Source organism: Petromyzon marinus, chromosome 37 (assembly GCF_048934315.1).
Source record: "Petromyzon marinus isolate PM22_M1 ecotype Great Lakes invasive population chromosome 37, UKy_Petmar_22M1.pri1.0, whole genome shotgun sequence".
NCBI lineage: Eukaryota > Metazoa > Chordata > Hyperoartia > Petromyzontiformes > Petromyzontidae > Petromyzon > Petromyzon marinus.
In genome coordinates, this window is record NC_133703.1 from 10,496,144 (window position 1) to 10,508,804 (window position 12,661).

General features: G+C 46.8%; 1 protein-coding gene across 1 annotated transcript; it reads right to left on the reverse strand.

The window, feature by feature from the left end:
* Positions 1–1,229: 1,229 nt before the first annotated feature.
* LOC116937911 (clathrin heavy chain linker domain-containing protein 1-like) lies at positions 1,230–8,960 on the reverse strand. Its single transcript, XM_032945045.2, has 3 exons — positions 8,365–8,960; positions 4,741–4,920; positions 1,230–1,477 (listed from the first exon to the last, which is right to left on the reverse strand). Exons 1-3 carry the CDS (start codon positions 8,615–8,617, stop codon positions 1,230–1,232), a joined length of 681 nt encoding a protein of 226 aa, XP_032800936.2. The 5' UTR covers positions 8,618–8,960.
* Positions 8,961–12,661: the final 3,701 nt, after the last annotated feature.

Sequence of the window (12,661 nt, forward strand, 5' to 3'; positions counted from 1 at the left end):
TCATTTCTTTGTCAGTGGGCAAACGTACAAAATCAGCAGGGGATCAAATACTTTTTTCCCTCACTGTATACAAACATTAAAAAAATCTGCAACATTTAACATACGTTTATGCGATGTTAAATACATTGACTTAGCATCAAGGAAGAAGACAGCAAAGTAATTAACATCACACCGCAGTCAAATGCACAAATGGTGCACACTACCAGTCTCTATAGAGGATAGCACAAATACCCCACGAACCCACCCTGGACCCCTTCCGGACCAACCCCATACCACTGGAGACAGCCTTGACCAACCCAAAAAATAATCAGAACCTACCCAGAATCCGCTTGGAACCAACCCAGACCCCACCAGACCCACCCAGGATACCCCCCAGGAAACCCCTCGGACCCACCCCGGACCTCCCCTAACCCACCGCTGACCCACACCAAACCCACCGTGGAACCCCGAGGACCCACCCCAGACCTTGCCCAACCCAACCTAGACTGCCCCGGCCAGATACCAGACCCCCCCAACCCCCTGAACCCCCCTGGACCCCACCCGAACCAACCCCAAACACATGCCGGACCCCCGCAGACCCATCCAAAACCTCCCTGGGACCTGCCCAAACCCACCCCAGACCCCACCTAGACCAAACCCGAACTCCCACTGGAGCACCCTGGACCCACCTTGGAGCCCCACCAGACCCACCCTGAACACCCCCCCCCCCCCCAGACCTCCACCAGACCCTCCCCCAGACCAGCTCCGAATCCCCGCCCCACCACACTTGCTGTTCTGCCTTCTAAAGACCATTCAACCTATAATTTATAACACACACAGATGTCTTAATGTACCTCCGATTAGCACGGTTGGCAACATATGGTGAAAAATAAGTTCAACATACATACAACCCACAAACCTCGCTCCCATTCTGTTGGATCACAGGTGCGTCTTACCACCGCCACCATGCCCAATGCACAGTGGTGCCTGCAAAGACCACAACCAGAAAGGATTGACACATTTTCTACAGACCAAACCCAGACAGGCATATTTCTCAGTCAGCGTAGGACCTTCGGTGTATCAATACTGTGCACTAAATTGTAATAAACTTAAACAGAATTCCACCAGATATCGGTACATATTAATTCCTGCCACCTCGACTGTCTTGAGTCGAAACCAGACAAGTGGCAGTCCTACTGCCAGTGTCAACATTTTTATTTATTTAGGGGCTTATGCTGGGTGACAGTCACTCAGTAAAACACGTGCTCCATGAGCGAGCGTCCCTCGCTGTTGTCTCGCCCTTTAGGAAGCTGGGCATCCACTGCAGTCTCGGCCCAGCCCTCATCATGGTCCAGCCTCCTCAGCGGCATGGGGGCCACGGCAGCGATGATGGCGGTCGCCAGGTCAGAGCAGCTGTGGCGCTCGCACTCCTCTGCAAGGCCCCGCCAGCCGGGCGAGGGGCACACGGCGTCGTGCTCGATGGCTTCTCGGAGACAGTCTAAGGAACAACCGTGGAGTGGTGGTGTCAGCAACACAGTAAGTTGAGGTACAGGTGCACCATTGCAATTGATTGTTTGCAGCACTGCTTGTGGAGGGACCTCCACTCGAGGCAGATCTTGAGAACCTGTCTACAGAGTATTTGGCCTATATTTACCGACGTCATGTAACAATACAGAAATGGCCAATCGACTAACTGTGGTGTACACCTTTTTACGGCAGGGTGACCAAAGGTAAGATCATTTTTAGATAGGAGTGGCCAAAAGTGGGAGAATTTAGATAAAAATTTTCTGCTGCCATGCCAGGGAGAAGGAACAACAGTGTGTTCACCATCACACCATGGTAGCTAATTATCTCAAATTCGACAGTTTCATTTGCAAGACAAAGTCCGTGTTGTAGATGGTGGATCCAGAGCTGCTGGGGAGGACCGTGGTGAAGGAGTGTGCATCATGGCGGCGGATTGACCTTCACTCACACTCGCCGTGCAGGTTGATGAAGGAATAATATTTCGTCTCACTTATTGCCGAGTTGCTGAAATTGGTTTGGGTGGCCCTTTACAGTTTAGCTACGCAGATCTACAAGGCACTCGAGCTTCTTTGCTACAGAAAGGCAATGCTTAATTGAAGATGAATTAAATTTGTTCAAAAAATTTTCATTGAATACTTCAATCATCACTATTGTATAGTTTTATCTGAGTCTGTTACCATGAGGCACACTTGTAATGCTGATTCTTAAACCGAAGAAAACATAAAAGGTGGCATTTGAAACACAAGAAGTAAGCTGATCCCCAAGGCTTGAAAAGGTATTGTTGAAAAAATATAGAACAAATGTACAAAAATATGATAGAGTGGGAGAGCAAGCGAGGGTAAGGAAGCATGAGAAAGCGAGATAGCGCAAGAGTCTGGCGAAGCGCATGGATGTGCGTGGAGTTCATGCATATGGCTTCAGCAAATAACACAGAGAAGTTCATGTGTTTACATCTAGAGAATTGCGTGTGCACATACGCATGTCGTGTCCTATCGCGCAACTTAATTAGCGAACTAACAGTGTTCCTGGTCAGCGTATTCCGGTTTATGTATATTTTTGCAGCTTTTCCAGCTTGCCCCGTAATCGAGTTCGGCTTCGAGAGGTTTTACTAGACTAACATTTGATTTTTCTCCAGTGCAATGAGCCATTCTCTGCCCCTGTTGGTGTATTTCGAATATTTATCTCTGGATCAGCAGAAACGTACAGAATCTTCTTAAGTGATATGTGCAGAGTAATAATTTCCTTTGGTGACTCTAAACAAACGGTGTAAATTCCACATTCCTATGGTCGGAGAGAGTCTATCCATGTCATGACCGATGCTCACTCTATACAAAGCAGCACATCAAAACCTTGCCCATCGTGGGGGTTACGTTCCTGACAATAGCCGCAATCATAAAAAACACAATTCGCAAACTCAAAAAATATGGTTTGGTTCCCGGTTCGTAACACGAAACCCCCTCCTTTGTTTTATGTTCGCCTACATGAACCGAAACATGAAACAGGAAGTATTTTTTTTATGTAAATGATCAGTAATATTATAGATTGAAAACGAAAATATGTATATTCTTCTGCGGCAGGATTGCGAGCACAGTGCAGTTAAGAGTACCTACATAGTACTTATTTACGATGCGCAATGTACAGGTGTGGTGCCACAACAGCGAAGCCACTCCGTGGGAGCCGTGCCTGCGGCGGGGGTGCTGCAGCAACAAAGCCACCCGGCTTCCGTCACAGCGCTTCCCCCAACACCCCCCACATGAACACACACACACACACATCCCCACATAGAGCCCCGAGGGGAGGTCACCTGGCCGACAGGTTTTCACCCAGAAGCCCTCTTATGGAACAGAACTTCATAGTTTCCTGCGACCAGGGAATTGAGCGACCTCCCCGAGGCTAACGTGCACCGCGGCGCCGTGACCTGGGTTGTAATTACATGGTCACGACGGGGGTTGCTGAGCCACCGTGGATAGAGCACCTCGATACTCGACACGGGTCAGCAGGCAGGTAAGGGGTGGGGCGGAGTAGCGAGCGGCGGAAAAGCAGGGGGCCCTCCCCTTGCACAGCGTGTGTAGGGGGTGGACGTCGGAGAGAGCACTAATCCGATTAGCAAAGAGCGGGAAATCCGAGGCTCCGGATTGGACGAGAGGCCAGCGGATTAGCGGCACGTTATTTTTGATGTAGGGACGATAAAAAGGGAGGGAAGTCAAGGGCAAAGTCTCTTTTGTTCGGGTTCTTCTGGAGTGAGGGATCGGAGGAGTCATCGTGCCCTGCTACTGGAACGTCCGTGAGATGAGTCGCAGAGCAGCTAAGCCCGGTTCCCAGCAAAAGCTACGTGCAGCCTCGCCTTTCCACGGCTTCCTACACCTCGAAATCGGATTGTAAGTACGGAGGAGAGAGGTAAGACAAAGGGGAATATCCCTTAGGGAGAGTGAGTAGGGAGAGATGGGACATATTGAGTCCTAGACCGCCGGGAGATAGGTTAGACCTGCCCTGCTGGCCCACACTGACACGGGTAGATTAGCTTCGTTAATCGGAGAATAAATCGCCAGTAGACAATAAACCTTGTCGTGTTGTCCCTGCGAGTGCGGAGAGGGGTGCATGGTGTTGTAAGCCTTCTCGTTGTGGTTGCCTGTGTTTGCGCACGAGCGTGTAATTTACCCGCGTGGGTGCAATCGCCACTGTGCGGCTCGTGGTTAGCGTGTGCGAGAGGGGCACGGCGGCGTACTCGCGAGGTGGTTCATACAGCCCTTTAAATCATGCCTCGAGGGGCCGCAGCGAGGGGGGGGGGGGAGTCGGAGAGCAGTGGATCGCAGATGAGCGGGGAGTCGGGGGTCAGCCTCCCCGACACAGGAATCTCACGGTCAAAGCCGCGAATGGTCGAGCCATGGCAGCACAAACGGTGAACTGTACCTCAATAAACGTGGTGGAAATAGCCAAATCCACGATGGGAAAACCCGCGATGGCCAAGATTTTGGTGTACTTAATTTAATGAAATCAGACAAGTCAACAGCTGAGTCTGCCCTCAACTAAATTTTAACCTCCAACCTTCCAAATGCAAGTTGAGCACTCTGCTAACAGTGCCAAGCAGCTGGCTATTCATTGCCATGTGGCTGTGTAATTACGTGTTCTCTGTCGGAGAGATGCATTTGTCCTTCAGGGGCTCTATAGGTCCCAATTGCAAATGTAGTTAATTAAGTGCATGCTGTGCTGATCATGCAGCGGTGATGTACAGCTCACCTGGCCCGCAGCTGTAGATGGCACGCAGGAGCTGCATGGCGTAGCAAGTCCGCTGGGCAGACACCAGGACTGAGGCTACCAGTCCCAGGGATAGCATGGGGAGCCGTCCCCGCCAGCCCTGAGTGAGACCCCGGACTAGTTCCACGCTGGCACAGCGGAGAACCAGGTATATGCAGTCCTCTGCGAAAGCCACGGGGGCATTGATTAATTAATTTGCTTTGACCGCCAAACAGTCCAAATATCAGTGGTCACTACGCTCGAAAAAGCACAAGCACTTACTCATCTTTATTGGTGGCCCTGAACCACAGAAGGACATTCTGTAACTCCTCTGATGGGGGAAGGAATTTAAACAGGAAGGACTACCTTGATTTGGTGCTTTAGAGACTGCAGGAATTACTCTTTGGTTTTTTCGGTAAAGTCACGTGGAAATAAGAAATAATCATAAAATTACATAATAGCATACGACGTTTCGATTGCAACGCAAGCAATCATCATCAGGTATAGAAGAGCTAAATTGAAGAGAGAGAGAGGAAACACAGAACCGCAGATATATATACAGACAACTAAGTAGAGGGAGTTAACACAGAGACACAAAGAGACACAACGTACGGAGCACAGAGAGATAGGGTCTATGTGCCGAGGCCTTAGCATGTAGGGGAGACAAAGAGAGATGGAGAAGCACATAAAATCGAACAAGATTTAGTAAAATTTGGAAGCAATATAATGCAGCACAGAGGGTCTATCAAAACACAATCAACGGATGGTCTGGCTGATTACGTTATTTCAAAGATTGCTAAATTATAGGTTAAGAGTGATAGAGTACAGATCGCAAACACATATATAGACATCTAAGCAGAGAGACGTACAGAGAGAGACACACACATGGGACACAGTGAAACAATGCTTCTGTGTCGAAGCCTTAAATAGAGGGATAGGGGGGGGGCGGAGACAGAGAAAAGGAATACAAATTAGCATGGACTGGACTGAGCAAGTAGAGGAGCCACGCACATGCCGCTGCAGCGTGGTGAGGGGGGGGGGCACAAACATCAGATTAGCATGACCACAGGGACTGTGGACAGAGACAAGACACATACACGTAGACACAAAGGCAGAAACACAGGTAGAGACAACACTGAGACACAAACTTAAGTTAAGTGTGACATTTGAGAGAGACAAGACACATACACGGAGACACAAACAGAGACAATGCAAAGACACATACTTGATACCTCCCCGTAGAGGTGGTTCAAACTTGATTTGGTGCTTTCGTGACTGCAGAAATTGCTCTTTGGTTTTTTTCGGTAAAGTCAGGTATAAATAAGAAATAATAATAAAATTACATAATAGCATACGACGTTTCGATTGCAACACAAGCAATCATCAGACCGCAGCCCCTTCGCCAGCATTGACTCTTAATACCTCTCACACCACGGTTAATGGTATGGTTTTACAACATGGAGTATGAGTAGCGCCTCGCAGCTGTCTCTCTCCCCCTCCTCTGTTCCGACCATGGACGAACTCGTCCGTCTGAACGGGGCCCGTAGCTATCCGTGGTGCTAAAGTTGAGGCTTAAAGGCCGTGATCTGAACGTGGCTCTTTCACTCCAGCGCTGTCCTACCAGACAGTCTCGTCCCTTCACCTGATGAAGGCCGCTTGTGTTGTGGCCGAAACGTCGTGAGAATATTATTGTGTTATTTGATTTTATCAATTTATTATTTTATTCTCATTCTACGTGACTTTACCGAAAGAACCAAAGAAGATGAATCATTGCAGTCACGAAAGCTTTAAATCGAAAAATAGAAGAGCTAAATTTAAGAGAGAGAGGAAACACAGAACCGCAGATATATATACAGACACCTAAGTAAAGGGAGTTAACACAGAGACACAAAGACACACAACGTACGGAGCACAGAGAGATAGGGTCTCTGTGCCGAGGCCTTAGCATGCAGGGGAGACAAAGAGAGATGGAGAAGCACATTAAATCGAACAAGATTTAGTAATATTTGGAAACAATATAATGCAGCACACAGGGTCGGTCAAAACACAATTAACGCATGGTCTGGCTGATTACGTTATTATTATTTCTTATTTCTACGTGACTTTACCGAAAAAAAACAAAGAGTAATTCCTGCAGTCACGAAAGCACCAAATCAAGTTTGAACCACCTCTATGGGGAGGTATCAAGTATGTGTCTTTGCGTTGCCTCTGTGTCTCCGTGTATGTGTCTTGTCTCTCTCTCAAATGTCACAATTAACTTAAGTTTGTGTCTCAGTGTTGTCTCTACCTGTGTTTCTGCCTTTGTGTCTACGTGTATGTGTCTTGTCTCTCTCCACAGTCCCTGTGGTCATGCTAATCTGATGTTTGTGCCCCCCCCCTCACCACGCTGCAGCGGCATGTGCGTGGATCCCTTTTCTCTGTCTCCGCCCCCCCCCCCTCTCCCTCTATTTAAAGCTTCGACACAGAAGCATTGTTTCACTGTGTCCCATGTGTGTGTCTCTCTCTGTATCTCTGTGCTAACTCTCTCTGCTTAGATATCTATATATGTGTCTGCGATCTGTACTCTATCACTCTTAACCTATAATTTAGCAATCTTTGAAATAACGTAATCAGCCACACCATGCGTTAATTGTGTTTTGACCGACCCTCTGTGCTGCATTATATTGTTTCCAAATGTTACTAAATCTTGTTTGATTTGATGTGCTTCTCCATCTCTCTTTGTCTCCCCTACATGCTAAGGCCTCGGCACAGAGACCCTATCTCTCTGTGCTCCGTACGTTGTGTCTCTTTGTGTCTCTGTGTTAACTCCCTCTACTTAGGTGTCTATATATATCTGCGGTTCTGTGTTTCCTCTCTCTCTTAAATTTAGCTCTTCTATAACTGATGATTACTGCTTGCGTTGCAATCGAAACGTCGTATGCTATTATGTAAATTTATTATTTCTTATTTCTACGTGACTTTACCGAAAAAACCAAAGAGTAGGAAGGACTACCATTCACTTCCTGCAAATTTAAAGTAATTTTACCAACCCCCGTGAATTTTTGTGTACGTTGAACTTCCTTCAAGGAGTATGTAGCCAACCGTGCTAATCAGAGGTGCGGCAGAAGGACAACAAACTAAAAACAAAAAGCAGTTCTAAAGAAATGAGTTTTCAATCTAGATTTAAGAGTGCATAGCTCCAGTGGCTTCCTAATATCAGAAGGAAGAACGTTCCAGGAAGTTAAGTTGATCTCAACCGGGAGTTGAACTCATGGGTTCTAAATTGCGAGTCATCTTTATCAAATCATAAAATATATCCATGCAACAGCTCTTCACTTAATTCACTTACACTGCTGGATTATATTTGTTCCGCCTGAGGACGACCGCTTGTGTTGCGATCGAAACGTCGTGATTTATTTTATTTTATACCTATATGACTTTACCGAAAGAACCAAAGAGTATGGATTCCTGCAATCACGAAAGCTTCAAATCAAGACTTAATTAACTTGTTTATATAACTGTAGACGTTTTAAAACCATGCTTCTGCACAAGTGCACCACAAATAGCAGGTAAATTGCCACCTACTGAAATAAAATCCATGTGGCTGAACAGTGTAGCGTGCGCACAAAGCACGCATCATAACCTCACCCATGCTGAAAGAGTCACAGGTGTGGACATAGGCAAGAGCTCCCTGCACTCGGCCTTGGCAGCACAGGGCCTCAGCTGCCTTCCCGTGGGCACCAGACCCGGCAAACACGGCGTGTGCCAGCACCAAACACAGAGGGGCAGTCGTTGGCTCCGTCTCACCATGCCGGCAAATCACATCTCCTAGTGCTTCGGAGAATGTTAGCCTGGATGCAGACACACCATCACACCACAGACAAGCATCACCTCTGTACATAATGCCTGTATAGCAATCCCTTGCCAACCGCGGACTTGCCTACCACGAAATTCATGTATACACCTTCTTTGGTTCTTTTGGTAAAGTCACGTAGAATGAGAATAAAATAATAAAATAACACAATAAAATTCTCACGACGTTTCGGCCACAACGCAAGCGGCTGTCTTCAGGTGAAGGGAACAGACGTGTCGGGACGACAGAGCTTCAATGAACGATGTTAGGATTCGTAGCGACTTTTAAGCTGGTTGGGAGAAGTGAGGCACCTTGACAAAAGGATTTACATATCAATTAGCTGAGGGATTAGCTTGTGACTGGTCACAGAAATGGCTATGTTAAAGTCAAAACCTACACATCCACAGCTAATCCCTTAGCATTGAAATAGCTAAGGGATTAGCTTGTGCAAATAGCTGAGGGATTAGCTTGTGACTGGTCACAGAAATGGCGATGTTAAAGTCAAAACCTACACATCCACAGAGGCAACTAGTAATTTAGCATTCAAATAGCAAAGGGATTAGCTTGTGACTGGTCACAGAAATAGATGTTAAAGTAAAGGCCTACACATCCACAGAGCTTCAATGAACGCTGTTAAGATTCGTAGCGACTTTAAGCTGGTTGGGAGAAGTGAGGCACCTTGACAGAGGGGGTCTACATATCAAATAGCTGAGGGATTAGCTTGTGACTGGTCACGGAAATGGCTATGTTATACACGTTTTATTATCTGTATACCAATTTACTAAACGCAGCCTGTAAGCACGGGTCTGCAACACGCAATTTACAAATGTTGTGGGGATGCGGTTCTACTCTGCACCTCCGCGCCACCCATGGGGCTGCGTCGTAGCCTATCAGCTGTCTGTCTGCTTTGTTGTGATTTTCGAAGGCCAAAGACCGTGTCGTATCGCAACCATAGAGGGAGGTGTACCGGAACTTACACTAAAAAAACACAGCATCCATGCATCCTAACTTTTTAAATGAAAAGTACCAACACCACCGATCCAGCCAGCAGCACAACTGATCCAGCCACCAGCACCACTGTGACTGCCTCCTCGCCTGCCTCCTCGCCTGCCCACTCATCTATCATTGATGACTCGGAGGAAGAGGGGAAGGGTGAGCTGAGCTCCTCCTTCTAACCACCCCTTCCCCCATCATCTTATTTTAGTATCTTGCCCTTCCCCCGCACCTCCGAATAGGACGGTTGGCTATGTACGGTACAAAAGAAGTTCAATATAATACATACATTTTCATCATCACCGTTAATATTAAAGGTATGTAAAGTTAATGTAATGTTCATGTTTATTACGTTATTGTGTAATGTACTGTATTTTATTGTGTTTAGTTAATAAACAGGCAAGTTAATTAAGCTACGACGAGTCTGACCATGGCCCCTATACTTGACCAACCACGGATTTGCCTGCCGTGGCTTTTTCCAGGAACCTAACCCTCTCGATTAGCAAGCGATTTCTGTACTTCGTGTATTGTGTTAATATCAGCATTTGGGGTGACATAAGTGGCCAAATATGTGAAGGAAGTGGTGTGAGTGTGATTCTCATGTACATATCGGTGCTGTGTCTGTGTGTGTATCTGTATGTATGTCCATGTGTCTGGTAATGTATCTGTGTGTCTGTATTGGCTGTGTGATGCTGTGTGGAAGCTACCTGGCTTCTTTTAAAAGCTCTGGGTCTTTTGGCCACAATTGTGTCCTCTCTACTCTATGCTTACAAAATTTGGACCCCTTTAAACATACATCTGTGTTAGCTTGAAACATTCAGGCTGGCCTGCCTGCAATCCATGCTGGGTTTAAGCAGGCTGGATCGTGTGGGGAGCTCAAACATCTTGAAAGAACTGGAAAGAGTGCCATTCGTGAGCTTCTCCTGCAGGCAAGGTGACATTGGTTGGGTCATGTAGCCTGCATGCCAAGCCTCCTTGTGGCGAAGTAGGTTCTGTTTGACCACATGGAGAATGAGCAGGCAGAGAAGACTGGTGATGATTCACTGCTGAAGGGATCCGAGGAGGAATCAAGCAGCGAGGATTCGTCAACTGTCTTCTACAGCGTATAAATCTACTCTGACTTTTAAAGGAGGCTGCTATCCTAACTCTGTTTGCACGTGGACAAGGACATTGCTGTCGAGGACTCTCTGTATATATATTAATAAATAGTTTATGATTTAACATGTCTCAATCATCTCATGTCTTTTCATACGAATCACGATGTGAATGAGGAAAACTAGAAATTATTGTTATTTTGTATATATTTTTAATTTTGGTTTAGCACGTAGGCTTTCGGGCCCAATATCATCCATAGAGGTGTTTTTTGGGTTAGATCGCGTACATATTGAAACGTGTCGTTAAAACCCGCCACCACTCGACACAGCCAACTAGTAAGGGTTGTCACGGAAACAGAACAAGCCAATTCGTCACTGGTACTTTGGAGAGCCAAGCCACAACATTTACAATCGGAGTACGACGTTTTGCCAGTAATTACAACTAGCTTCATCAGGCGACAGCCAGATTTGTGACACTCTCGCGCAAAGTGGGGGGGGGGGGGAGATTACCGAGTCAACGTACATTATGCATGTGCATTATGAGAGCCCTTTGATCTTGTCCTTCCTGTCTATTGTGTATTAAAATAGCCGTACCAATGGTAATCCCTATTGAAGTATGCTGCCCTTTATAGGCATGCATTTAAATAATGTATTATTTGTTGGCACCCGTGTTCAACAGTAACAGAGCACACGTGCCAACAAGGACACTCAGTTGATTTTAATGTTGAAGTTCTGTGCAAAACTAGCTACTGCTGGCCAAGAATAATTCGAGAATCTTTCGAAATTGAAAGAAAAATTTACAGTTCGGATAGCTACCGCCTTTGTGCTGTGTGGAAGCGACTCATCAAATAGTACATTAGATGAAACTCCGAGTACCCACTCAGGAGGTATAGTGGTAAAGCAGTGGAGGAAAAAAAAGCAAATTTTTAAATTTGCCCTTGTTGAATGATAGAGTCGATACACACAGCAAGCGAGATTAAGAAAGCGCATCAGAAGAAATAACGGAGGTGAGAGAGAGAAGACAATTGCCTGCTGGAGAAGAAAAGGCATTCCTACCGAGGGAGACAAGTTGAGAAAGATTTTGATCATGGGAACCGGTGGCGTGGCTCGATCTTCCCTATGTGCGCAACACGCTACCGAAAGAAAACAGAAAATCCTATTCAAAGGCTAAAATAAGCTCCATTTTTTGTATAATAGCCCGATAAACAATAACCCCATACATAGACTGAGGAAGAAAGGGAAGAGCCTGAACAAAGGGGAGGAGATTACGACGGAGATGGGTTGGAGGTGGAGAGAAGGGGAGAGGGGAGGTCGTAAAGGCGGCTGCACATTCAAGGAAAGCGGCATAGAAAGAGTTGAACGGGGACATGAAGACAACAGACAAAGGGTGGAGAAAGAGGAAGAGAGGATCTTTCAGTGCTCCCTACAGGAAACCCACAAAACTGAATTTCCTAAACTCGTGTCGCCTCCGTGACAGCAGCACCACCAACGCCACAGACTCACGCTCCCCTAATCGATAATACCATCTCCATTGCCGACCAGCCACGAGATGGCTGCTCTCAACACCTCGGTCGTGGTGTATGCAACAAAAGACTTCCGGCTGGTGAGCAACCGGCCATTGCGAGGGTTGGAAATAAACTGAAGCACGGGGCGACTCCCACAACCTTCGGGTATTTCCCAACTGGATGACGTCTTGGGATGAAGCCAGAAGTAAGCCAAATCCGCACTCAATAAATGGGACAAAAATCCCAGAGAAGCCTCCAGAAATCTCACAGGAGGCTCGGGTGTGAGAAACCAGACTCCATGTGGGGTCCTCCAGACCTTTGCCCTCCAGTTCATCAACATTTGTAAAAGCAGGACGTCTCATAGGTACATAGCATGGGTGAGGGACGATGTTGAGAACCACGTTCAAAGATTAGGCGCTTTGACAGGTTGGGGTCCGAGTAAACTTTTAATGGAGCTCACCCTACGACATTACGGATAGAAGGATAGTGTGCCGGCACAA